The sequence below is a fragment of the Passer montanus genome, unplaced genomic scaffold (assembly GCF_014805655.1).
Source record: "Passer montanus isolate IOZ18808 unplaced genomic scaffold, ASM1480565v1 scaffold43, whole genome shotgun sequence".
NCBI lineage: Eukaryota > Metazoa > Chordata > Aves > Passeriformes > Passeridae > Passer > Passer montanus.
In genome coordinates this window covers 1,460,389-1,488,335 of record NW_024369151.1, presented here as the reverse complement: position 1 = coordinate 1,488,335, position 27,947 = coordinate 1,460,389, and the positions used below count along the sequence as shown (strand labels likewise).

The window sequence follows — 27,947 nt, the reverse complement described above, 5'->3', positions numbered from 1 at the left end:
TAATAATTACATTAAGTTGCAGAAGAAAGATAAAACCAGCTGTTCTCCCCACATATTAAGGCTGCTCTCCACTGCTCTGGAACAGATTTGAAGCCCAGAGCAATGAAATTATACAGATCAAATGTTAAGTATGGATTAAATGTTAAGTCAAGTATTGTAATCAGATGCTGCCATTTAACTTAAAATTAGAAAAAAGGCTGGTTCAAGGGAAAAAAAACCTCAAAAAATAAACCCCAATAAAACGTGAATAGCAGCAAATGTTCAAAGCAACCTTCCAAACTGAGAATTCCTTTCAGAGAAGATTTTCAATTAAGCCTTGTCAAGCACATCAACAGCTCTCATTTCCATAAAGCCAGTGCAGGTCTGATCCCAGCTCACACCCAAACCCAGGTGAGCCCAGCTGGGAGCTCAGGGAAGGGCTCAGGTGGCAGCAGCTGCTCAGCAAGGCCCCAGTGCAAACCTTTCCACATGGATTTATGGAATGGGTTGGGCTGGAAAGGACCTTAAATCTCATCTCATTCCACCCCTGCCATGGGCAGGGACACCTCCCACTGTTCCAGGTTGTTCTAAGCCCTGTCCAGCCTGGCCTTGGACACTGCCTGGGATCCAGGGGCAGCCACAGCTGCTCTGGGCAACAGTTCCCCTCATGCCAAATGTGAAGGTGAATAAGGAAACAACCTGAAAGCAATTCAAAATTTCACTCCACTACTCAGTTCACTTTCTGTTGCAGGAAGCCAGAAGAAAAAAAAAATCATTCCAAACCCCATCCTCTTCCCTGAAAGCCAAGCAGCACCTGCACGTGGCTCCCAGCACTTTGTGAGGAGCACCCAAAAAATCCCCAGCCAGAGGGCAGAGGAGGAAACACAAAGTTAATACATACTTGGAAATACAAGTTTAAAAAAAAAGGAGGAAAAAAGAAAACATTGCTTCTGCTAAATAAAGCAAGCAAGCCTGCAGGCTGCCCAAGCCCAGGGCAGGCCTGCAGAGGTGGTGCAGGGCCCGGCAGCTCCGCGGGGCTGAGGGGGCTCCGCGCCTGCCGCGAGGCTCGGCGCTCCTGTGCCAGCGGTGTTTGGGACCACATGGCTCCTGTGTTTGCCCACAACACTTTCCTCTTCCCACTGCAGCCGTCTGCTCCCTCTTGGCAACAACTTCAGGTGCCAAGGGTGTGCAGAACCATCTTGAGCTGCCAAGCACGGTGCAGGCCTCAGCACAGGGGAAGAGGGAAAAGGGTGAAGGAGGAAAGGCCGAGTGACCCCCCCAAACCCCCTGGACACCTGCCTGCTGCTCTCAGCCCAAATGGGTATTTTTATTCTGAACAGTCCATCTACCTACTTCAGTTTCTGTTTGTTTTATTTACAGGCTCCTAGTGTTGTCACACATCAAAACAAGCTGGCAGTGATCCCTAAGGAGTCCCCATTAGCAATACAGCTCTATTATGGATGGAACATTTTTCTGCCATCTCCAAAATAAGAGGAATCTTCAAACACCCACAAATTAGTTCTCACTGTAACAAGTTTCCACCATAAGTTGCACACAAATTCAGACTTCAGAAGGTTAAAGAGCTCAAGCACCACCAGCTTTTTCCTCTGCCTGTTCACCCAGAAGATTTTTAAGCACACACAGGAGTGTCAGCTCCAGACACCAAAAGTCAGAAAGAAAATTGCCAATAAATGTAAGTGGTTACACCTCAAGCACCATATAACCTGTACTTTTAAATAAGCCATGAGAGAGCAGACTAATAATTTCTCAAAGGACCACAGGAGATTCACTCAAGAGATCTGTAACAGCATTTGAGGATGAAAGAGGATGTTCAGGAAATGTCAAACACCACTAATGAACACAAAATGAATTCTGAATTAAATACATGAGTTTTGTGAGGAAGTGGAACGTGCACAAGCAACTTCACCCATGGATAAAGCAATTAATGACTCAGCCATGAGCTGAACACATGGTTTTGTGGGCATGAGACAGACAAACAAGCTGGCAACAAATGGGACAATGATTTCAGACTAAACTTCAGATTTCCAGTGCCAATCTGGATCTCCTCCACCAGCCTCTTCCACCAAGCCTTATCCCTTACCACTCATGGACAACCACAACACAAGAAAACTGCTAAGAAACCCTTTGCTGGATGAAGCTTTTCAGCTGAGGAGGCCTGGAACACTCTTCCCATGAGCTGGACAGAATCAGACCCTCAGCTGCCATGGGAGCAGTGCCCTGGTGTGGGATCTATGTCCTGGAGTGACTGTGGGCAGCTGAGGGCAGCCAAGACAAGGGCAGAGAGCCTGGTGAGTATTTCCAAGTCATTAAGGCAAAAAAGTTTTCCACTATAATTAAATGCATGTTAAGGATGGGAACAGAGAAGCAAGAAGCATGAAAAAGGCTGATCCTGACCACTGCTGCAGAATCACAGAATGGTTTGGGCTGGACACGACTTTAAAGATTACCTGTCCATGGACACCTTCCACTATCCCAGGCTGTTCCAACCTGGCCTTGGACACTTCCAGGGATCCAGGGGCAGTTCCAGTTTCTCTGGGCAACCTGTGCCAGGGTCTCCCACCCTCACAAGAATTTCTCCCTAATCTAACCTAATTCTGCCCTGAGTTTATAATCATTCCCCACTGTCCTGTGGGGACCTGGCCATATAAAAATTCCCTCTCCTTCCTTTTTTATAAGGTCACAGGATTCTCTCCAAAACCTCTTCCCCAGTGCTGTGACCATCCCCAGGTACTGATACCCCCTAACACAGCATGGATCCCCCTGTGCCAGGTGCCAGTAGCTGGCCATGCCACCCTGAAGTGACCAGCAGGGTTTGTTTGCTGTGATGGCAGCACAGAACACTCACCCACAGCACTGAGGGCGTGCTTGAGCTCCAGGGTGAAGGCTGTGAGCGGCACCTCCTCGGACACCGGCATGATCGCCACCGTGGACAGGTTGCTGGCAGGATTCCCTGCATCCCACTTGCTGCTGGAGCTGTGCAGTCCAAGAGGATGACCTGTTCACAGAGAAAACACCTGCCATCAGTCAGCCAGGCTGCAAAACATGGAATGTCACCTGCAGGCAGGAGGGAAAGTGTCACTGTGTCACCGAGTGTCACAGTGTCACAGAAATGGAGCACAAACCTCCACAGCATGTGAGAGCAGAGTTCCCACATATTTCATTTTAAGAGGATGAAGATCAGTTTCCATAATTTTTGGTTGCTGGTACAGCATGTGTGGGTTGAAGTTAGGCAACGTTAAAAATATGCCAGGAATATGTTAAATGAAACATGGATCTACCTGACCCAGAAAGGCAAAGATAAAAAGGCACTTAAAATCCCTTCTTCACAACTTTGGAACTGATTCCACAAGAGGAATTAGCTTAACTAACAAAACCCCCAAACCTGTTGTCAGTATTAAAATATTCCAAAATATTCCAAAACTTAACAATCCTCTTCTTATGGTATTCCTAAGGAAGGAAATTGCTGTTTTCAACAAAACTCCCATAGAAAATGTGCATCTCTACCTGTTCTCCCTTCTCTGCAAGATGCAGAGCTTTACAGATATGTGCTTAGGAGTATTAAAATATGGGACCTCTGAAGTAGCTGCAAAGTACCTGGGAACTATCTTTAATATAATTTGGTGAGTAAGGGCAGAGGAAAAGCAGTATTTGAGAGAAATCTGCAATGCATGTGAGGAAGATCAAGATCTTCCCAGACAGCTTAGAGCTGGTAAAGGTCAATGTTCTACAAACTGTTCTTGTTCTGAGACTCTTTCTTCTCTTTAGCTGAGCCTTCTCAGAAAATCCCACTCTGCTGCTAATGCCTGTCAACTCAGCTCTGAGAACAGAAAAAAAAAAATCTGAATTTAAGTTGGGATTTCACATCCTGCTTATCTCATTTCACCCAGCAAAGGCCTAAGATGTACCGTCAAGATGAATTCTTGAGCTGAGCATGTGGAAATACTTGATATCCCCTGTGCAAACCCATTCAAAGGCTCAATGCCAGAGTGACAGACCACGGCAGGACACAAAGAAATATCAGATAAATTTTTTTTTAAAGATATTCAGCAATTGAGTTATTAATTTCAAATCTTCTAAAACAGCTCTGCACAGAACATTAAATAGTTTTCCCCCTCCTTCTGGTGATCTTCAAGAAGATATCTGTGAGTTTAAACAGGTTACACATGACAGCTCAACCCCTTCATCTCCACAGGCCCTTCCCTCCTGAGAACTTCAATGGTGATTCTCTGATTGAACTCCTGTTACTCTCACTAATTTTCTCCCACTTTCTGTTTCCCCCATTTTGCCCTGTTTCCCAGGCAGTGCAGGCTCTGCCCTGGGCCACAGAGGCATTTCAGGAGGCACAGAAATTTAAGTACAATTACCACCAGGTATTTGTGCACAAGTGGTTGTGCCCAGAAAGCTGAGCAGGTGAAGAAAGAGCAGATTCCCTTCCCCAGACTGCTCTGAAACAGGAAAGTGGGTGACCTTTTATTTTCAGTCTCCTTGGAATCTGGAAAAACCAACAACTGAAGGAATTAAAACCCCCAAACCAAACAAAACCCAAACAATCCTCAGCATCAAAGAGCCCCACAACACCTCAGCAGTTAACAGGCATCTGTTTGCTTTCAAATACTGCTCAAGGAAATTGGGAGAATTCCCTCCTACTCCCTTCAGTCAGTAAAGAGACTTTGTGTTGGTGCTGCCACAAACACAAAGCTGCAGAACCAGCCCCTGGCAGGCCATTTCCTCCCAGACAATTCATTAAAATACTGCAAATCCAGGCATTTGAAATCAGTCTGTGCTGCTGCTGCTCAGCACAGTGCTCTGATTCCAGCCCATTAGAGCTGCTATTTCCAATGCTCCCTTTTCATTGCTCTCGCAAGAAGTTCCAGGGAAATTTCACTGCACAGAGGCAGCAACACTTCTGGATCTCAATTGCAAATCATTTCATTCCCACAGCCAGTTAGCCATGCTCTGCCAAAACCACCATGTGTGCACAGATATAATGAAATCAGCATCCACGTGTATCTACAGCTGTAACAGACCACAGAACCCCAGACTGGTTTGAGCTGGGAGGGACCTTAAAGCCCATCCAGTGCCACCCCTGCCATGGCAGGGACACCTCCCACTGTCCCAGGCTGCTCCCAGCCCTGTCCAGCCTGGCCTGGGGCACTGCCAGGGATCCAGGGGCAGCCACAGCTGCTTTGGGCACCCTGTGCCAGGGCCTGCCCACCCTCCCAGGAAACAATTCCTAATTCCCAATATCCCATCCCTCCCTGCCCTCTGGCAGAGGGAGCCATTCCCTGGGTCCTGTCCCTCCATCCTTGTCCCCAGTCCCTCTCCAGCTCTCCTGGAGCCCCTTCAGGCCCTGGAAAGGGCTCTTAGCTCTGCCTGGAGCCTTCTCTTCTCCAGGCTGAAATTTAGCAATACATTTCCTTTCCAAGTATGTACTGCCTGTTTCCAAATTTAAGGATGCAAGTCTGGCTCCAAGGAAGTCCCAGCATCAATGGGAATAGTCCAGGAATGAGTCTCACCTCCCTGCTGCAGACTGCCAAGGATCTTCTCGCCCAGCAAGTGAATAAGTCTGGTCACAACCTGGGAGAGAAAGAGGAAAAAAAGAAACATTCAGGCAGACTGAACTGAAAGTAGAGCATCCACATGGAGACTTCCAAACTTTTTAAAGATGTTCCCTCAAACTGAGCCACACAGAGTCAAGGGTTTGCAGCTGTAGCTTCTTTCCTGGCTGTAATGTGTGGTGATTGGTCATTTGTCTTGGTTTCTCCTACCTTGTTTTACTTTAATTTGGAAAAACAAGAAAACAAAGCAACCCCAGAACAGGCAGGACTTAACTTGCTTGGGGAAAAAATAGAGATTATTTGGGGAAACATGTCAAATTGCATTTCCAGCTCTCCCCATTTCTCTCTGCAGTGCATCTGCCCCTCTAAGTACTCTCACTGCTCAGTGGGTGCTGCACCTTTCGTAGGTGCTAAAGGCTCAAAAAGGTCCAAGTTTGTGTTCAAACAGATCCTTCCCCAATCCTGGTGAATGGTTTAGTCCAGCCAATTTAAAATATTTGGGGGGAAAAGGGGGGATAAATACACCCCCAAACACCTGCAGAATCAAAACAAACTACCTAAGAAATTGCCTTCTCCCTCAAATCCTGTTTGCATGGTAATTCATGTTTGAAGGCACAGATGTGCTCCCAGCTGTTTTTCCAGCAGGACTCACATAAATATAAACTAATATTCCAATAGCCAAATGTATCTCCAAACTGACAAGCCTCTCTCCAACACGACCAATCAATAACTCCTGGCAAGTGGGGTAGCAGAAGACTAATTCTTGCAATATCAAGAAGTGACAGACATAGAGAATGTAGCATTTATTCTCAAAGCTTTACACAAATGCTTTACCAAATAAGGAAAAGAGTTATTTAAATGCATTAAGGATTAATAGATCAATCATTAAATATTCTCCCCCAAATAATTCAAGGTCAAAATAGCTCAGGAGGACACAAAAAAACCTCAAAACAACTGCCACAACAAAAGTCCTCTAAGGTTAACAAGCAAAACAAGCAGCAGCCAGGTTACCTGGGATCCTGGATAAACACACCCTGTTCCCAAGAAACAGGCACTTGGGGATGCAGCTTTCACATCAAGGGCCATGTAGGCATCAAGACAGGTCAGGATGCCCACCTGAGTCATTTACACATCTTGCCTTAAAAACAAAATCCAATGCAGAAAATTCCCCTGCACTGTGAAATACTGTGTATAAAGCACTGATGTATTCTAAGTCCTCTATGAGAAAAGGGGGGAGAGCAAACAGAGGCTTCCAGCACAAGGGTGACTTGCAGTGGAACACAGAAAAATAGTTACCAAGGTTATTTCAGGGATTTCATGGCATGGCTTGGGGTGGAGAAGACCTTTAAAGCTCACCTAGTTCAACCCCTACAGGGAGCAGGGACGTCTTCAATTGTCCCAGGATACTCCAAGCCCTGTCCAACCTGGCCTTGGACACTTCCAGGGATTCAGGGGCAGCCCCAGCTTCTCTGGGCACCCTGTGCCAGCTCTGCCCCATAGCCATGACTGCAAGCTGGTGAAGATGCCACATCAACACCTCAGCATCTCCTCAGTGACCAGGACAAACCCCTTGGAAGTGCCTCTTCCTTGCCCCAGGAGCAGGCAGGGTGTCCATGCCCCTGCCACCCCTATGGGGAGGACAGCAGGAAAGCTCCAGCATCCTGCCTTATCTTGGAATATCAGATCTAAAATGCTTCCCCTTGTCCTAAATGCAACAGAATCTGATGGTCACCCAACCTCACAACTCAACAGCACCAAGCTCCGAGGCTCTGGGATTCCCCAAAGGTGCCACACGTGGCTACATAAAACTACCCCAACCACAGGGAGAATTCAGGGAAACAGGGAATTCTTCACAAAAATAGAGACCGATGTCCCTTGCTACAGGAGATAATCTGCTGCTCTACCCAGCTCACAGACTTCACCTAAACCTGCAGCAGCACAGCAGGACTTTCCTTCAGCAGTTTTGGGAGGTGCCGTGAACATCTTACACTTCTGAAGCACTTAAGCATCAGAATTTTAATTACTTACTAAAACCATCTCCTGTATTTATAACTTTTTCTGTTTTACAGACAGCTAAGGAGAGCTCCAGCTAAGTTACAAAATATGTCCAAGGTTAATGATGGGACTAAGAATAGAACCTATTGGTCTCATTTTCCAGTTGGCTGCTCCTATTACCGGGAAATATTATTTGTCTTGTTTGCTGGAGCAAACCTTACAGCCTTGGTATGTATAGATAGGGAAAATTATTTCCCTGGTGACTTTGTACAACAAGCAAAGCTGCTCCCCAGAACGGGATGAGTCACTCTGTCGCAGTCATGGCAACGTCCAAGGAACATCAATTTGGGATCCGAGCTCAGAACTGAAATTTCCACAGAGTTTTATATTACACACGCCAGACATCCTCTCACAAAAAGGCAATGTTTTCCTCTAAAAGGGACTTGTCCACCCTTCTGAGGGAGAAGTCAATACAAATCACATCCCTCCATCGACAGCAGACCTGACCTGATCGACCTGCAGCCCTCAGTGAGCAGGGCAGCAGGAGCAGCTCTCCCCAAATTCAGGGCAGCTGGGGAGAACTGAAAACCAGCAGGAAAAATTCATCCTTCAGGTTTCCAAGGCCCTTATTCTCACTCCCACGCAGAAGCAGGGCACGGGAAGGAGCAGCACAGCTCAATGCAGCCCAATAGACAACAAGGAAGCCAAGGGATCTGGGAGAGGACAGGGATGGCTTGGGCAGGGAGGATGAGGAACAAGCAGGAATTAGCCCTTGGGCTAGGAGCCAGTGACAGAGACTGAAGGGAAGCAGTTACTCCAAGTGTGCTTGGAGGAGATGGAGGCAAAGGGCAGGTACAGGGTGGGTACCTCTGTGCAGAACCTGGGCTGTGACTCAGCAGTCCCTTATCCCTCCTGTTCAGCTGCACTTCGCAGGAGATCAAGGTAAGGCTGAGTCTTGTCCCAGGTAAGAAGCGACAGGACATGAGGGAACAGCCTCAAGCTGTGCCAGGGCAAGTTTAGATGGATATTAGGAAAACCTTCACTGCAAGGGAGGTCCAGCACTGGCACAGGTTGCCCAGGGCAGTGGTGGAGTCACCATCCCTGGAAGTGTGGATGTGGCACGTGGGGACATGAGTTAGAGGTGGTCATGGTGGCACTGGGGGAGTGGTTGGACTTGATGATCTTGGGGCCTTTTCCAACCTTAACAATTCAAGGAAAGCTCTGGGAATTGGCAGTAGGGTAGGGCAGGAACTGGACTGACCTGGAGAAGACAGCAAGTTTCCCTCCTCTGGGGGTGCAGCCCCCAGCACTGCCCTGCACTCCTGAGCCAGAGACAGCCTGGGCACTGCTTCTCCCAGAGCCTTCTGCCCCCTTCCCCATGGGAACACCTGCCTTTCTCAACCACAGTGCCAGAAGAGCCCAGCACACTTCCCAGACATCTGCACAAGCAGAATTCTCTCATTTTCAGGGTGTCACCATCACCCAGGCCAGACAGCCTTCCTGGTGGAAGCATCTGCTGTGCTCACCCTACGGCACATCCTGCATTTTACAGCCTCCTCTAGCACCCAGCCCTGCAAACATCCCTCCTGCTGGCACAGGATCAGGCAGCTTCAATTTAAGGCTGGAAGAAAAATCTGCAAGAAGGCAGCGAGTCAGAGCCCAGACGGATCTAACAACACCAGCAGGTTCCTAAATTAGGCAAGGATCGTTAATTGCCTGTAGTAAAGCAAAGGCAGCTTTTGGGCCCCTCGTGCTGGGGATGGAGCTGAGCTTGGTTTAGTTGGTGAGGAAGGGGAATTAATCCTTCCTCATGATTAGGAACAGCAGTAGCAGCGAGTGCAGCCAGCTCAGTTAATCACAGTTAATCACAGTAACGAGCAGCAGAGCTGTGGATTGGACACTTGGCTGCCAGGACAGGTCTGCTCAGAGCTCCCCAAACTGCCAGGGAACACAGCTTCCCACACCCTGCTCCCTGCCCAGGCTGGGAGGTGACTCGGGAAGGTCACAGAGCACCTAAAGAGGCCCTACAGGGGCTCATGGAGTGAGTCTGAAACCGTGGGGTCTGCCCAGGTCAGGGAGGTGACTGAGTTCACCATCAAAAATATCCCCAAAGCACACAAAACCCCACTCTCCTGAGCTTATGCAAGAATTTTCAGGCCAGAAGGACAAAACCTGACCTTACAGGTCTAAAAAACTGAGTAAATCTCCATTTCAAAAGCTACTTGGGGCTCCAGGTGCATCAGTGTCATTCTCCAAAAGCCCCAAACCCCTCCAGCTCCCACAGACACCACTGCAGATGTCACCTCATCACCCTGGCCCAGAGCAGGATGTTCAGGTGAGACACTTTCCAAGGGAAATGACCATTTCTCCTCCTCCTCCTGCCACCCACTCCCCTTTTCAGATGAACTCCCAAGACATTTTTGTGCAGGGCAAAACCTGACAAAGAGTTTCTGTTTCTCAAATGGTGTTGGAGAGCACTTCCCTCAGCACAATTCCACTTCTCCCACCCAGACCACCACCCAGCACCTCACCTACCTACAAACATCTCACCTTCCTGGCTGTTTCTGGATCAACTCCATCCCAGTGAGACCCACTCAGGCTCTCCAGCACCCCAAACCTCTCCTGTCTCCTGTGACAGTCTGTTCCTCCACCTGCTACACAGGAGCTTCTGGGAAACCATTAATTTTCCCTGTGCTTAATTAATGTTCAATTACGCCACAGACCTGGCAGGGCAAGGCCCAAACACCACATCCCAAGGGGCAGCATTTCCTTTCTTTAGGGTGATTAATTCCTGTTTCCAAAGCAGGATGTGGCCAGGCAGAATCTCAGCTCCGCCATTGCTGGTGGAGCACAGAGCTGAGTGCTCCATCCATCCTGGGTCTGAGGTGTTATCAGAGCACCACTTGCTCCACAGCCACTGGAATTCCCACACCAAGAGGTTACAGTCACTCTGCAGTGCTGTATTTCCTATAATCCATTTAAATATTTCAAACTACTACCCACCCCTGCTAATCTTCCAAGGCTGGGTTCTGGTTAAAGCTTTTGTTCCTATTCAACTGTGAAACACAAGAGTTGATTTACAAAAAACTCTTTTGAAAGTGATTTCCATGAGAATTCAGTTGGAAAATATTTTCCTATGGACATTTATTTCAATCTGTGAATAATACGGGATGTGATTATTATGGGATGGCCTGGCAAACTGAATTATCTGCTGATAGACAACAACTAATCCAAACAAAGCTTCCTCCATCATAGGTAACTCTTGATTTAGAGAAAACTATACATGAAGGGGGCCTACAAGAAACATGGAGAAAGACTATTTATAAGGGCTTGGAGGCACAGGGCACAGGGAATGGCTCCCACTGCCAGAGGGCAGGGAGGAATGGGATATTGGGAATTAGGAATTTTCCCTGGGAGGGTGGGCAGGCCCTGGCACAGGGTGCCCAGAGCAGCTGTGGCTGCCCCTGGATCCCTGGCAGTGCCCAAGGCCAGGCTGGACACTGGGGCTGGAGCACCTGGGACAGTGGGAGGTGTCCCTGCCCATGGCAGGGGTGGCACTGGATGGGCTTCAAGGTCCCCTTCAACCCAAACCACATTGGGATTCTAAATCAGGGGAAAATTTCAGAAAATCAACACCAATATCCAAATTCACAGCCACAACTAACTGATGTGAGGTCCTGTGTACTACAAAGCCCTTTTAGTTACAACAGAAGAAACACATAAAAGTAGATGTAAGAAGAAAACACACAAACCCCAAACTATAAGATACATTCATCACTTCAGCCCCACCCTGCACCAGGGTTCAGCTTTCACTGTCTGATTTTAAATCAAAGCTCCTGTGCAAGAAAGCCAAGGGCCAGGTCCCAGGAAGCCTCCCCAGCCCTGGCAAGTTCCTGGCAGGTTCCTGGCAGGTTCCTCCCATCGTCTCCTGCAGGTTCCTGGGCCAGGAAGCAGCCTGGGCTGAAGGAATGAACCTGACATGGCTGTGTCAGCCCTGCACGGCCAAGGCATGTGTGCAGCCCTACAAACTGAATGGGGTTTTCCTCTTTGGATCCTCCACCATCATCCAGACTCAACAGACCAGGATGCTGCAGGGAACAAGGAGCCTTGGAGGTGAGCTGTGGACTCTCCAGTGCCTTTCAAGTCTAACAGTAAGATGTTTCCTAGTTCAGCTTTTAAAACTTCAGTCACCTAACAGGCACCCCCAAACTGCAATCATAGAATACTCTGAGAACCTCCTGAGCTGGAGAGGTATACAGAAATCATCAAATCCCACTCCTGTCCCTGCCCAGACCCCCCAACAACTCCACCCTGGGCATCCCTGGCAGCGCTGGCCAAAGGCTCCTGGAGCTCTGGCAGCCTCGGGGCCGTGCCCATTCCCTGGGGAGCCTGGGCAGTGCCAGCACCCTCTGGGGGAAGAACCTTTCCTCATTTTAACCTCAACCTCCTGTGACACAGGTCATTGGTCACCAGAGAGAAATTAAATATGTCAAATAACAATGTACTGGTTCCTCCACAGCAGGGTACTGCAGAGCTCCACATTCAGGTGTGATTTAGTTAAAAGACCCGTAAAAGGGTTTTGTGCCACACAGAGACTTTATGGATGAGCTGCCATGAAAAACAGCCTGCCAAGGGTTTGCCGTTCTACAAAATAAGAACAATGGGAGTTCAAATAGTGCAAACAGACATTTTTTACCCACACAAATCCACAGAACAGCTTCTGGGAAGCTCTTTCCAAGAGCTGAGATTACCCTCAACCAGCTTTCTTAAGGACTTTTTCTAAGGGACAAGGGAGGAGGAGAAGTAAATTAGATCCTCAGCTTGAATAAAACCAGGGTGTTATTGCAGCTTCACATGGCCCCAGATCAGACAAACACTGGCTTGTCCTGGAATCAGGGAGCTTAGCAAGGGGTCTCTGATTGAAACTTTGACGTTTGATCAGCCTGTGACAAAGCAAATCCTCAATGCTCCCTCACAACAATTCCTGGCACCTTTTCAACTGCTGCTGAAGCCCACAGAGGAACTGAAGCTTTGTCCTGGGGCTGTTTGAGCTTCTAACGCTTGGGATCAATCGTGTCTTGAAGAAAAATGTCATTCTGGCACTGGTGCTGATTAAACCCCCCTCCTGCCAGCCTCACTCAGTGACCACGGTGTTCACTGAATTCCTTCTCTCCTTTTCACATCCACTCCTCTTACAATCGAGGAACACTTACTGGAATGGGCCAGGACAACAAATACAGAAAAATCCAGAAGCACAGCCTCTCCTGACCTATTCCCCAGTGCCACATCAAGCCTAAGCCCTGACGCACACTCTGCCCAGTTCTGGTGGGCAGCACTTTGAAAAGAGGGCACATTACAGAGCTCGCTTTGTAAGGCAGATAACCCTGGGGAAGGCTCCAGCCACTTCAGAGAGGCTCTGGCTCAAATACTCCTATGAAGATAGCAGAACTCCACTTGGAGATGGATGACAGGTTCTGAATATATTTAAAGCCCAAGGGCAGACTCAGAGAATTACAAGAAAGATGCAGAAAAACTCTTTCTATTTCTCAGCATGCGTTTCCAGCACGCCAAAGGTTGTCTCACAGTTCAGCCCCCACAGCTCCCAAGCAGATTCTCGACACCATTTCCATCAGGTCTAAATTCCAAGTTAGAATTCTAAAAACTAACTCAGCTCAAAAGAGTCAAAGCTAATCTAGGAAATGCGATCCCAGCTCTGCAGCAGTGCTGGAACATCTCTGTGATCTGCTCACAGATTTTTGTGCTCTCGCTGCTGCCTCGACGCTGCTCTGCGGTGCCAGGAATCGTGAGCTGGTTCCCTGTCCTACTTTCCAGAACTGAAGGCAGGGATGAAAATAGAAAGAATCAATTCCTTTCCACTCCTGCAAGGCTGGAGAGCTTCGAACAGCACCAGAAATGAGCACAGAGGCTGTCAGGGAGCAAATGCTCTGGCTGGCATACAACCTGAGGGCTGTGCTGGAGAGCAGGGGGCACCAGGGTGAACAGAAGCATTAAGTTTGGCACCATGGACCACTTTCCACCGGGAATGTCTAGGATGCCACATCCAGAGGGAATCAAGGTTGAGATGCTTTCCTTAGAAGCCAGATGATGTAAACTTGACTTCTTCAGACTGAGCAGGACCTAGAAATCAACATCTGTCATTTCTGGGCACATAATCTGAAGTTTTGGCTGTTATTTATAACTGAGGTCAGGCTCCCTACATTCACCCATCTGTTTCAGCCCTCGCAATAACCTGAGCTATGGTGGGTCACTTGGAAGATCCCAGCAGATCAGCTCCTGCCTCTCCCAGGACCAAAGCAGCTCTCCAGGAGACAAAACAGAAGGCAGTCACATGGATCTCCCCCAAGGCTCAGCCATTCCACTTCTCCAGATTGTACATCTCAGCTCAAGGAACTGGAATGACTGCTTGGACTAACAGAGCACGATTTCCCTCATTTCACACAGTTCTCACTGGCAAGCACCACCCACGTCCTACAATTTTCTTACGCACCAGGTAATGTTTTCTTACAATGCATTCCAGAGTTGGAACCCTTCCTGGATCACCTACAAACACAGCAAGGCTGGGGAAGAGTCTGCAGGATGGAGTCCTCCCACTAACTCCTAAAATAAAGGGGTTTTCAGCCTTCATAGGAACTGTCTGGAGCTCCTCATGAGGGGGCAGCTCCCACCTCTGCTCCCTGTGACAGGGACAGGATCTGAGGGCACGGCTGGGGCTGGGCCAGGGCAGCTCAGGCTGGAGCTCAGGGCAAGGCTCTTCCCCCAGAGGGTGCTGGCACTGCCCAGGCTCCCCAGGGAATGGGCACGGCCCCGAGGCTGCCAGAGCTCCAGGAGCCTTTGGCCAGCGCTGCCAGGGATGCCCAGGGTGGGGTTTTGGGGGGTCTGGGCAGGGACAGGGCTGGGATTTGATGATCCTGGTGGGTCCCTTCCAGCTCAGGATGCTCTGTGGTTCCTCGGCTCTGTAAAGCTCAAGGGTAACAAACAGAGGGAAACCCAAGCTCAGGAGCTGCCCAGTTTTTGGCTGTTAACACACACACACCATTCAGGCTCTGCAGAAGTTGCCAAGAGGCACACCCAAAAAAAAAAATCCAGTTCTCCCTTGAACTAAGAGAGGATTTCACCTGACTTGGGGACCAGCACCTCTTTGATCATTGTTCACCAAGTGAGACTCATGCCAACTTACCCTCAGCAGGCAGTGCAGCAGCATCGGGCTGACAGAGGCAGAGCTGCTTCTGCCCTGTGTTTTTCTGCTTTGCAGAGGGAAATCCTCCACCACAGCTGAATCACCAGCCAGCTCTTGCTACCCAGTCAATTATTTCAGAGCTATTGCACCTGCTATCCCTTCATTACTTTATTACTTCTGCTTGAATGGGGAAAACAACATCATAAACCCTGTGTATAAATCACTCTCCTAGAATAACAGCCAAGAAAATAGGACAGAGAGAATTCATTTGGTCCATCCCCCTGCTCAGCACTAAGCATTACTCCACTGATCATTTTAGAAGAGGTTATAAAAACAAGTAATCTTTTAGTCTTTTTGGAGAGTAGAATGAGCTTTTTCTCACTGCAACTGCTGCCATTTCAGTTCAGTCCCAGTTGCTCTGTTCCAGTATGGTGAGCAGCATCTGCCCTTTCCAGCACAAGACAATTTTATACATCTGAAAATAGCCACCATGTCTTCTCTTAATCTTCTATGGCTTTTTTTCTTTATAGGTCAGGATTTCTAACCAGCACTCAGCTGCCTCCTTGTCCTCCAGACTCTCCTCCTTTGGTCTGCCTCTGCCTTCAGATGTGCTGCCACAGGCTGGTGCTGAAGCCTTTCCAGCATCAAGGAGAATGTCAGAATTTGTTCACTCCAAAAAGTGAACTATGCTATTCTGTTAGCATAGATGAGCTTTTTCTCACTGCAACTGCTGCCATTTCAGTTCAGTCCCAGTTGCTCTGTTCCAGTATGGTGAGCAGCATCTGCCCTTTCCAGCACAAGACAATTTTATACATCTGAAAATAGCCACCATGTCTTCTCTTAATCTTGTATACCTTTTTTTCTTTATAGGTCATGATTTCTAACCAGCACTCAGCTGCCTCCTTGTCCTCCAGACTCTCCTCCTTTGGTCTGCCTCTGCCTTCAGATGTGCTGCCACAGGCTGGTGCTGAAGCCTTTCCAGCATCAAGGAGAATGTCAGAATTTGTTCACTCCAAAAAGCATTCTGTTAGCATACTTTAGGGGTTTTTTTGCAACTATGTGACACTGTCCAGGCATGGGCAGCTTTTGATCCTCTAATGCCTGGATTCTTTTTCTAATAAAGTGAACCAGCCCCTGTCATCTGCACAACATTTATCACTTTCCAGCTCAAGTACTTCTCTCCAGTAAAATCCTTTAAAGCTTACTTTGGCTCTTCTAGCTGTCTCCCAAATTTCTACCCTATGGTTTTGCTCCATGACTTCAATTCTCTCTCACTTCTGTCCTTCCTCTCTTACCTGGCAGTGCCCAAGGCCAGGCTGGACAGGGCTGGGAGCAGCCTGGGACAGTGGAAGGGATCCATGCCCATGGCAGGGGTGGCACTGGATGGGCTTTAAAGTTTCTTCCAACCCAAAGCATTTCCTGATGGACTTAACAGACAAAAAAGTAAACACACAAGGACTCTGAAATCATATTAAAATATTTTACCTGAAGTTTTAAGACCTGAAGTTTTTACCTGAAGGCATTAACTACATAAATCACCTACAGAAAGTCTATATTATATTCCTCTTTCTATTTCTAGTGGGGTTCTAAAACAATCCCACAGAAAAAAAAAATGCAAGTTCTTACTTTTTTCTTTGGGCAGGCCCTGGCACAGGGTGCCCAGAGCAGCTGTGGCTGCCCCTGGATCCCTGGCAGTGCCCAAGGCCAGGCTGGACAAGGCTTGGAGCAGCCTGGGACAGTGGAAGGGATCCATGCCCATGGCAGGGGTGGCACTGGATGGGCTTTAAAGTTTCTTCCAACCCAAAGCATTTCCTGATGGACTTAACAGACAAAAAAGTAAACACACAAGGACTCTGAAATCATATTAAAATATTTTACCTGAAGTTTTTAAGACAGTCTGAAGGCATTAACTACATAAATCACCTACAGAAAGTCTGTATTATATTCCTCTTTCTATTTCTAGTGGGGTTCTAAAACAATCCCACAGAAAAAAAAAATGCAAGTTCTTACTTTTTTTATACCAGTTTAACATCTACTTAGAATTTCGACCTCAAACAGCAGCACGAATGTGTCTTTCTAACAACCTGTGTTGCAACACATTTCCTTAAAATATCTATTTTAGCATTTTGTTTCATTGCAACTAATTAGCCAGACTATAGGCAAGTCTAGAGAAAACTGATTCCATACTGAAAAAGGTCAGGAATTTGAGGCTGATGGGCTTTACTCTTTAGACATGGGAAGACATTTGAATTCTATTACAAATAAATGTTTTGAATTCTGCTATAAATGTAACACTCAAGCTCAATTTTAACTGCAAAGCAAAGAGATTCACAGCTCCACAGAGATCACTGTTCAGGGGAAAACAGCTCTGCCAGCTGGCAGAAAGGAAAGAGAGACACTGAAATAAATTCCTGCCCCAGATAAAGAGGCAGAATTAGAACCCAGCCTTAGTGCAGAGCAGTGTTCAAGGCATTGCTGGATGGGCTTGGAGCAACCAGGTCTAGGGGAAGGTTCCCTGCCCATGGCAGGGGTGGAACAGGATAAATTTTAAGGTCCCTTCTAACCCAAACCAGTCTGTGACACTGGAAATTTACAGTCTGTATGTTTAGCAGTTACATTTAAAATAATCCACTACACAAGCAGAAAGGTGGGTTTGAATCCTCCCTGGGTCATTCCCTCCCTCCTGGGTCAGTCACAAGGACAGGGATGGCTGACAGCAGCTCCAGAGTGGATGTCACACGTTTGGGTTGTCCCCAGTTTGTGGGGAGCTCTGTACTGAGCTCCCAGTTCATGAACCTGGGCAGGGAATCACATTAAACAGAGAGGAATAAACTCACAAGTCTGCTCAAGTGAGCTCCAGGGACCAAAAGTGCCTTAATAATCCCCAAGAGAAGTTCAGAAACACTTCAGCAAAAATAATCCTTACAGGGAAACCAGAAAGATTATTTTTCACTGACATAACTTCTGAACACTTATTGTCATAATTAAATTCTCCTGGCAATAACACAGATAGAACTCCACCATTTTGGTACTATGAAAATGCCTGAATTGAGGCTTTATACTGTACAGTTAAAAAAAAGGTGCTAGGAAAGCAAGAGAATACAAGTATTTAAATCAGGTTTATTATTTTTGCAGGATTTTTTTAAAGAAATCTGATTTTTTGAAAAGCCTAGGTCTTCAAGACAGCAAAATGACAAATCAGAAATAATTTGAAGTAACAGCCTTAAAGAATTGCCTGTAAGGCCAATGCAATGATTTAGTGCTTAGTATAATGTCCCTGATGCACTTAGGGACAAAAGAATTAAATTTCAAGTCCGTCGGTCTCCAAATTTGCAGGAGAGAGATATAATGTCAAGTGAATTAAAGAAGAGGATGAGCTGATGGATTCAAAGGGAGCAATCAGAGTCTTCATGACACAGACAGATTTGGCAGCTGCAGAATGAGGACTGACAACCTAAAATGGCAGGAAGAGGGAACCCAAACCCCAAATATCAAAGCTGTGGAAAGAAAGGTACAGAGAACCAAGGGTGGACTCTGAGCCCCAGGAGGAGGAGGAATTAATAACATTTATAAAGGGATTTTAGAAGCCAAACTTCCATTTCCCATCAGTAACACTAAGTGATTAGTGATTTCCACTTTGCTAACATCCTGCATTTAAGCAGAACTCCTCCCAGATACACAAAGCAGCCCTGCAATAAAAACCTGCTACAGTTGATGAGAGGGAAGCTGGTGGAAGTCTGGGATGGATCCGCTCAGGCAGACACGGAGCATGCAATGTTTCCTCAGAATTCATCAATCACTCAGAAAACCCAGAGGATGTGGTGCTAACAGGCAGCCTGAGCCTCCCAGACATCCTTTGAGAGACAGGAAAATGCTTTTAATTCCCTTACCTGGGGGAATTTGCGTTTGATGGAGATCAGGGCCCCCTCCGGGAGCTTGGCCAGCTCCGAGTCCCGCACCGCGTGCACCGTGGTGGCTCTGGGCTGGTGGGTCAGGGCCTCCACCTGCAACACAGGGACAGAGCTCAGGGACAGCATAGGGACAGAGAGCCAGGGACAGAGCTCAGGGACAGCACAGGGACACGGCGCCAGGGACAGAGAGCCAGGGACAGCACAGGGACACGGCACAGGGACAGAGCTCAGGGACAGCACAGGGACACGGCACAGGGACAGAGAGCCAGGGACACAGCACAGGGACAGCACAGGGACAGCACCAGGGACAGCACCAGGGACAGCACCAGGGACAGCATCAGGGACAGAGCACAGGGACAGCATCAGGGACACAGCACAGGGACAGCATAAGGGACAGAGTACAGGGACAGCACCAGAAAGGTGGCAGAGGGAGCACCAGGGACAGAGAACAGGGACAGAGCATCAGGGACAGAGAGAGCACCAGGGATAGAGCACCAGGGGCAGCTTCAGGGACAGAGCACAGGGACACAGCATCAGGGACAGAGCATCAGCAAGGTGGCAGAGAGAGCACCAGGGACAGAGAATAGGGACAGAGCATCAGGGACAGAGCACCAGAGCACCGGGGACAGAGCACAGGGGACAATTCCCAGCCTGTACCAAACACCAAACAGCAGCACCAAGGGGCTGAACCCTTCCCAAGGACCTGTGCTGCTCCCACACAGCTGGAGCAGAGCCCTGCCTGTCCCAGGGGTGTCACCCAGGGCACCTCAGCTGCCACAACCATCTCTGCAGCCCAAATCCCTCTGCCATGGGGCAGCTGCAGTTCCTCACAGAAACAGAACCCACAGCCCCAGGGAGCCCCCAGAGGGAAAGTTTTGTCTGAGCTGCTTCCAAGAGCTGCCAGAACAACGCCCAGAGTGAACTCAGCCCCAGAGCAGCCCTGAGAGCTTTCCAGCCCTGAGTGCTAATGGTGACAAAGCCATCTAAGAGCCAGGAAAGCCCTGTTTCTCTACTGCTCCCTCTTTCCTCAATGCCACCCTGAAACACTTCCATTTTACTTCTGGAAGCTGAATGCCAACGACCTTGAAATAATTGAGACTTCCTAAAAACAAAAAAGGGGTGAGAGCAGGCTGGGTGAGCCTTGAGCAACCTGGGGTGGTGAAAAGTGTCCCTGCCCATGACAGGGGGTGGCAACAAGATGAGCCTGCAGGTCCCTTCTAACCCAAACTAGCTTGGGATTCTAGGGGCAAATCAGCACATTTGGGCCAAAACCGAGCATTGCTTTTGCAATATTTTAATTTTTTTAAACATATTTATGTTTGCCTGTGCTGTGTGAAGATGAATGGCTGGAAGGGAGCACTGGAGCTCATCCAGTCCCAGCTCCCTGCTCGAGCACTCACTCAGGGCTGTGTCCAGACAAGGAAGATCCACACCAGAACACACCCCCCTGACCAGAGCCCAACTGCTCCACCTAGAAACATCTATTTCATTGACAGTAGAAGTATAGAGAAGGAGATGGCGACACAAAGAGAGTTAATATGAGATATTCTCCTTTATGGAGAGAATCTGCTACCAAATAAAACAACCTGGGGGGAAAAAAACAAATGCAGCTGCTGCCCAAAGCCCCACCTGCCCCAGACCTGCCCCTGCCTCTCGTGCTGTGTGGAAATGCAGAAATGCAATTCCCTGCTGGAGCCTCTGCACATGGCCAGGGCCTCATCCTGCAGCAGCACTGGAGCCACAGCCTTGCTCAGCAACAGCCTGGTGCTGCTTTTTGGGAGTTCCAGAGCAGACAATGTTTATTGGGCTTAAAATCCATAGATCAGCCATTTCCAAAAGAATGTTTGTTGTTGTAGCAGCTGTAATTACTGGGGTTAAAACATAAACAGAAAAATCCCGTCCTAAATGCCATTTACCCACATTTCAAATCAAAGTGAACATGACTTTGCATTTTTAATTTTCCACTAGAAAAAGAAATAAATAATGTATCAGCTTAGAGCTGTTTGAGTTGTTTAGAGGTTGGGGGTTGATGCTTTTGTTTGATTGATTTTTGGGGCTTTTTTTCAGGATTTTTTTCAAAGCTTACGTTGACAGCAAATTCCAACAGAAGCAATTAATTCCTCATAGTACTATGGGCTCAGACACACAAAATGAGCACCAGATTAATAATAATAATAATAATAATAATAATAATAATAATAATAATAATAATAATAATGAATAAAGCCTTGTGCAAAACATGCAGCTCAGTGATCTAACTTCCAATAACTTCCAAGATCCCTCCTTTGAAGGCTCCATGCTCACAAAATGGATAATCCAGCCAACCAGAATATCTTGAGCTCAAAAACTTGCTATTAGTCCAGAAAACTGAGATCAACTTGCTAATATTAACTTGAATTTCACCAGCACCAACTGCTCTGCACGGAAAACTGCACAGGGAGATTTAATGCACCTTTATTTTGCAAGCCTCAGCCTTTGTTTTTTGCTCAGGTTCTAGGGATGTTTTGTTTTGTCATCACATTTTAAACTAATTATATAGAAGGGCAAAAAAAAATCATCTTTGTACATACATTTATGGAGAAACAAACCCTCTTAAGGCTCCCCAAAGGGCTGTATGAGATGTTCTGTTTTATCTCCCTCTCCTATTACCAGCTTTTTATCACAGGTTCTTGGCTCTGTAATTTACCTTCCTCCTCCTGAAAGCAGGTTAAGAGTTTCAGCTGTTAAAATAAAACCTTTCCTCTCAGCTCCTGACTGAGTTTAATTTGTATCAAGAAGAAAAACGCTCAAACTGTCCGAGATCCTTTGCCACAATTTCTGTGATATATGACTGCATAAAACCAACTGTGCTCCAAGGGGCTCCTGAGCCTTTCAGAAAAGATGAAATTTGTAAATTTGTAGAAAAGGCAATTAAATTTTAACTTTAAACACAGCCACAGGGAGGGTTTTTGAGCTCCCAAGTGTAACTTTGTCTTTCTGACAGAGCAGAGGGCACAGGGAGACCTTTTCCAAACCTCCTTCCCAAGGAGCCATTCAAATATCCAGACTGGCACCACCACCATTCCCAGACCCCTGCAAGTGCTGACTGCAATTCCCAAGTGATTACAGAAATTGGACCTTGGACTGTTCTTACATACAGGTACTATGGAAATCTTTGATATTTTCATTTAAATACACCCCACTATTCCAGCATGGAAAATATCTGGGTCCCAGACACTGTACACAAGGAAATTCAAACTCTGCTTAACCTGAGTTCTCAATATCTGTATTTATTAATAATCCCCATTATTCACTTATAAATTATCCCAGAGCAGCTGTGGCTGCCCCTGGATCCCTGGCAGTGCCCAAGGCCAGGCTGGACAGGGCTGGGAGCAGCCTGGGACAGTGGGAGGTGTCCCTGCCATGGCAGGGGTGGCACTGGATGGGCTTTAAGGTCCCTCCCCACCCAAATAATTCTGGGATTCAATAATTAATGAACTATTTCCTCTTCACTGAAGTGTGAGGGTGCTCATTTGGATCATCTGCAGGATGATTCTCAACTTTCACCATATTCTCCTCTCTTCACACCCTGTGGTTTTAGAGCCTTTATGCACTGGTTCTACATTTCCTGCACGTGGAAATCTGCCAAACCCATTTGGTTTTGGTTATTCCCATCTCCTTTGGAGATCAAAAACATTCTGACACTGAATTGCAGATCTCACCTGAAAAAACCACTTTTTTACTCTGTATTTTTTAATAAACCATTTGAGATATCAACTGTTCAGAGATTCAGATATTTTTCTTCTTGCTTAGGAAAAACCAGAAGTCCCATGCCATATGAGTATTTAAAATCTTTTCTATCTTAAACCATGTTCAAATCCTTGGACTGCTCTGCCCAGTGAACCTTTTGAACAGGTTTTCTTGTTTTTCCAGGTTTGTAAAAGTACAAGACTAAGAGATCCAGCTTGAACTTCAAAATGAACAAAATCCACTTCAGAAGACTACAGCATTATTTCCTTGGTCACAAAAAGGGGAATTTAACATTCTGATCACCCACCACAGCTGCAGCAAACAACACAAAACAACCTCCACAATAACATTAATAACCAAATGTTTCAAGAAATAGCATTATTATCTTTCAGATCTTATTGAACCTGACTGGAGAGAATGTTTATTTATGTGTTTGGCTTCATAATCACCCAAGGTTCTCTCTTGAGCTCCTTCCCAGACTTCCATTAGCATCACTCATCCTCACCAGCATGAGCACAGCATTTGCTCCAGTGCAAAAAGAACCAGTGGAATCTTTCCCACTTCTCCTCCAGCTGAGGCCAACACAATCCTTTCCTTACTCGAGGCAGCTGTACCTCTCTGTTCTTCTCATGTCACATCCACTCTTCCTCCTCCTTCCTAACAAGCCTCCAAGTAAGTCCCACCTCACTGCCCATTTCTGGGCTTCTCTCTCAGTTTCCTGCATTTGCCATCGTTGTTCCTCTCTCCCTCCAAGAATCTTCTGCTTTTGCTGGAGTTCCCTGGCTGCTGAGCCCACCACAGCCTTGCTCAGCGTGCACTGGCTGCTCTTCTCTTTACCTCCTCATTATCTGATGCTGTTTGGTTTTCTCTCATGCAATAAACTCAGCAAGCCCACACTGCAGTGCTAATTTCACTTGGAACTCCATCTCTCTGAAATCCTGCTGTGCTTTGTTTTAGCAGCCCTACAAAAATGCTGAATGTTCCCTTCAGCACTCCTCTGTCTCCAATGTCAACCCCTTGGCTCCTCATCCTCAAAATTCCTCTGGATCTCCAGCCCACCCTCATAAATCTGTTATCCATCACTGCCTTCACTTCACTCCCTCTAATGTGGGGGAATTGCACAGGAACAGTGTCTCAAATGCTGGAATAATGTGAATCAGAGGGCACAGAACCATTTCCAGTGTTACACACCCTGTGATTCTTACAACTGATCATGATATGGCCATGGGTGAGAGCCCTCCTGCACTGCTGTGGTTCTGATGCTCCTACCACAACACAAATAAAAACACCCCAGCCCCCCTAAAAAAGCCACTAAAAATAGACCTGTGCTCTTTGTACTGTTCCAGTGAATTCTGACAGGGAGGAGTTTTGAGCAATCGAGTGGAAGGGGCAGAGGGATAGAACTGGATGAGTTTTAAGGTCCTTTTAAAGCCAAACCAGTCTGGAACTCCATGATTCCCACACGTTCTCTTAGCTCAGTGTTAAACAGTGACAAAACCAGGTTTTGCTGCCTCCATCCCATACGATGCACATGATTCACAACCCTGCCTTACAAGTTGTTTCTGAAGAAAAAGTGTTGCTGTAAATCTTCTACAGGGAGGGGAAAAGCAATTTATACTCTCACGACCTCCTTTGACTTCATTTCCAACAGTCATTCCTAACAGTTCTTTACAGCTTTCCAAATTACAGAGTTGGGAAGTGAAAACCAGCAAGTGGCATATTCTGCCAGTTGCTCTAAGTACAAATTCCTTTCTAAGCTGCATTCAAGAAATCAGTTTATTTGCTTAACTTTTGGTGTGTGCACAGCCCCAGTGTGTTGAGCACAGCTCTTCTGCTGCTCAGGCTTCAGCATCTCTGAAACTTCCTGGAGCAAACTGGGGCTGGTGTAGGGCAGGCGATTTGCTGGCAGGAAAATGTTGCTTCTCCAGACAAATTTAACAAACTGTTGGGTGACTTTTCTCGCAGTCAGCAGCCACTAAAAATGCAGATTCTTTCCAAGCAGTTTCTTGTGGAGATTATTTCTTTTCAAGTGAGATTTCAAGCAGATCCAGTGCATGATGAGACACGTCCAGTGCAAATGTTCAGAGCCACAGGCCTGCTCTCCCCAGCCTCTGGCTAGGAGCACATTTACACCACTGGTTCTTCCCATCCCATCCATTTTGTAACACAGTCTTCAGTTCCTTTTCATTATGGCCACTATTCCAACCAAGAATCTGTCATCTTCTCACACATCATATTTCTTCCTCTCCCATTGATTTTTCCTTGCTGCCAGCTCACAGAAAAGCAGCAATCTTTCCTCACCAGGGGAACCCTCCTTCAGGGCCTTGTGTTAGAGCACACAAGAAAATACCAGGTAGGAGGAGACTCTGGGAAGCAGGTCTAGACCCCAAGGATTATTAAATTATGCAGCTGAAACTGTGTCCAGCTCTGGCCCCACAGTTTGGGAAGGACCTTGGGACACTCGAGAGCATCCAGAGGAGGCAGCGAGGCTGGAGAGGGGCTGGGAACACAAACCCTGAGAGGAGCCACTGAGGGAGCTGGGGGTGCTCAGCCTGGAGAAAAGGAGACCCAGGGGTGCCCTCATCACTGTGCACAGCTCCTGAAAGGTGCCTGTGCTCAGCTGGGGCTGGGCTCTGTCTCCAGGCAGCACTGACACAACCAGAGCACACAGCCCCAAGCTGGGCCAAGGGAGATACAGGCTGGATATCAGGAAGAAGTTTTTTATAGAAAGAGTGATAAAGTTCTGGACTGGCTGCCTGGGGAGGTGCTGCAGTCCCCATCCCTGGGTGTGTTTAACAAAGCCTGGATGTGGCACTGGGTGCCAGGGTTGAGTTGAGGGGTTGGGGCTGGGCTGGACTCGATGATCTTGAAGGTCTCTTCCAACCCAGTGATTCTGTGAATTCTGTGAAACTCTTCATTTTCCAAACTTTCCTCCATGACAGCCACAATCACTGTCTGATAATTAGCCTGATACTTGTATTGACTTCTCTTCAGCACAGGCTTGGCTCCCACCAGGAGCACCAAGGGAACAGGCAGGACCTGTCCTCACAGGGACACAACTGGGTGACACTGGGGGTGCACAGACACTGGAGAGATCATCTGCCAGAACTCTCACTCCACCCTGAAACACCCACCCCAAAGCAGGCCAAAGCTCAGCCCAGGGTGCTGGGGAAGGGCCAGCACAGAGGGGACTCAAAGGAGGGATACAGAGAAGAAACATCAACACTGACATCTGCTGCCAGCTCAGAGGGCTCTGGGGAAGGGACAGGCAGTGAGGCAGCTGCCAGGTAGCACACCTGTATTCAAGGCCAGCACAGCACTGGAAGAGCACAGAAGAGCCACCTGTGGATTGTCACTGCAGTGTCCAGACCAGGGCAGGAGCTGCTGCTGCTGCAACTGAATCCAGTGAGGCAACACCACCAATGTTACACAAAGGGCAACCAAACCCTACATGGAACATTGATTTTTTTTTGGCTTGAACACGCTGCCCTCACACCCTTCTCCAAGCTCATTTGCACCTGGAGCAGCAGAGGATGCTCATCCCAACAGTGTTTGCTCCAGCCCCAGCTCAGAAGGACCTGAAATATCAACTTGTTTGTATCAGAAAAGGACAAAGGAGGAGACACTGCTGGAAGCAGTGAATGAGTGGGAAGAGCAACCAGACAAACTGCAAATGGATGCTATTTGTGGGAGCAGTGCCAGTGGATGAACTCAGAACACCATGTACTCTTCAAAGTTGTTCTAACAACCACCTTCTGCAATCTCCTGTGTGCCAAGCTAACCCCGTGACTGAGGACATCCAGCCCTTCTGCTGTGTGCAAAGAAGAATCCACACCTCCCTCTCTCAATTTTTAATAGAGAAACGTATTAAAAAGCCATGAAAGATTTACACACACTCATGCATGGAAGTCTTGTGCATCTGTACATGGCTATATGCAAGAGCAGATCTAAAATACAGGTAAAAATGGAACAAGGCTGAGCCTGCTATGTTTTGTAATTAGGGCAAAGGGAGTCATCCCCCAGATTCTCCCCAAAGGACTGAGCCTACACTTTGCAGCAGTGCAATGACAATCCTGTTGCAGCTGTGAACATTGTTAAGAGACAAAAGGAGGAAGATTAAAGCTAGGAAGGGAATTGGTAAAAGCCCAGCCTCCTGTATTTCAGTTTTACTCCTTGTACATGTGTGGCTATAGGAGAGACTTGAAGTTTCATGCATGTTGTGCTGCCCTAAACCCAACATTACAGTCCAAACACCACCAAAAATCCTGTCAGAAGCCACCTGAGACACCACACCAAACACCCAACAAAACAATCACATTTCTCCAGGCTGTTGGAAGAGGATCTGCAAGTGCAGTGCCCTGGACAGGCTGCTCCTCTTTGGGTAAATGATACCTGAACTTCCAGAACAGAAAAAGACAGAACAACCCACGATGAGCTGCTCAGATACTTTCTAGAAGGGAGAGATCCAATTCCTTTCAACTCAGCTTCACAAAGAGTCCCAAAGCTGGCTGGAACTTTTATCATGGACCCTTCCCCACCCTCCAATGCTAAGTCACCCCTCCAAAAATCCTTCCTGCCACCTCCACTGCACTGTGCTCCCACCACTCAGTGCCATCCAAGCATTCTGGTGGTGATGACAAGGATCACTTTTATCTCTCTCTCTCAGTGGCTTTTATTTATTTTTTTTTGTAAACATCATTTAAAAAAAGAAAAAAAAAGGGTTCTATCAAGGAAAAGAAAAATTTCCAACAGCCTTGTGCATTTCCTAGGGTTCAAGGGGATGTAATATCAGCCTTTGCTGTTCCCAGCCAGCCCAGTTCTATGTGGCATCCCTCAAAATGGAAGGGAGAAGGAGAAGGAGGCAAGGGAAGTAAAAAGCTGTCCTGCAGGGGATTAGGATGTGTATCAAGAGTGAGCTGATAGCTGCAATTATCACAGAAGAGTTCAGCTGGAAGCAGAAGGGGACACCCAATATCTTAAGGAATGACAGTCCAGTGCATGAAATCACCTGTCTGGGACCCAGCAGGTCACAATTTCCATTACTATCTCTCATCAGAGTTCCCCATACTCTCAAAAAATAACGTGGTCCAGGCCATCAAGCACATCAAGCCCTCTTCCATTTGAGTTTAACAAAAACACTCTCAAGATGGGCTTGGAAATCAGGACACAGCTTCTCATCTCATTGTGACACTAATTCAGTGGTGCAAATGTAAATTCATTCCTCAGGCTCCCTCTGCCTCCCTTTGGGGCTGGCAGATCCTGGGGGCTTGCTGTTTGTGGGTTTCAATGGATGGTTTGGATTTTTTTGTCTTTGCTTTTGTTGGATGTTTTAAATATGAGTTCACACCTAAGGTGCTGCTAGGAAAATAATCATTTTTAGAAATGCATTATCAAGAGAGAGAGGAAAAGCTGAAAAGAGAACAATCCCTCCCTGGACCATGTCTTCCAGCTCTGCTCCTGAACCTCACCCACCACCAATTCCCTCAACTACAGTCTGTGCACAGTGTGCCTGAGGTGGCAATAATCTGAATTCACCTGAAATAGCTTTGTAGTATC

The 27,947-nt window shown here is 47.3% G+C and overlaps 1 protein-coding gene across 2 annotated transcripts in view; it reads right to left on the bottom strand.

Moving 5' to 3' along the window:
• The window catches only part of PNPLA7 (patatin like phospholipase domain containing 7), a 128,348-nt gene that overhangs the window by 57,105 nt on the left and 43,296 nt on the right, over window positions 1–27,947 (bottom strand). For both annotated transcript variants that reach the window (XM_039719923.1, XM_039719924.1), the window contains exons 20-22: window positions 18,642–18,755; window positions 5,517–5,577; window positions 2,846–2,995 (exon numbers count right to left, since the gene is read on the bottom strand). In XM_039719923.1, the coding sequence (XP_039575857.1) occupies window positions 2,846–2,995; window positions 5,517–5,577; window positions 18,642–18,755 (325 nt within the window). The remainder of the gene's footprint in view (window positions 1–2,845; window positions 2,996–5,516; window positions 5,578–18,641; window positions 18,756–27,947) is intronic.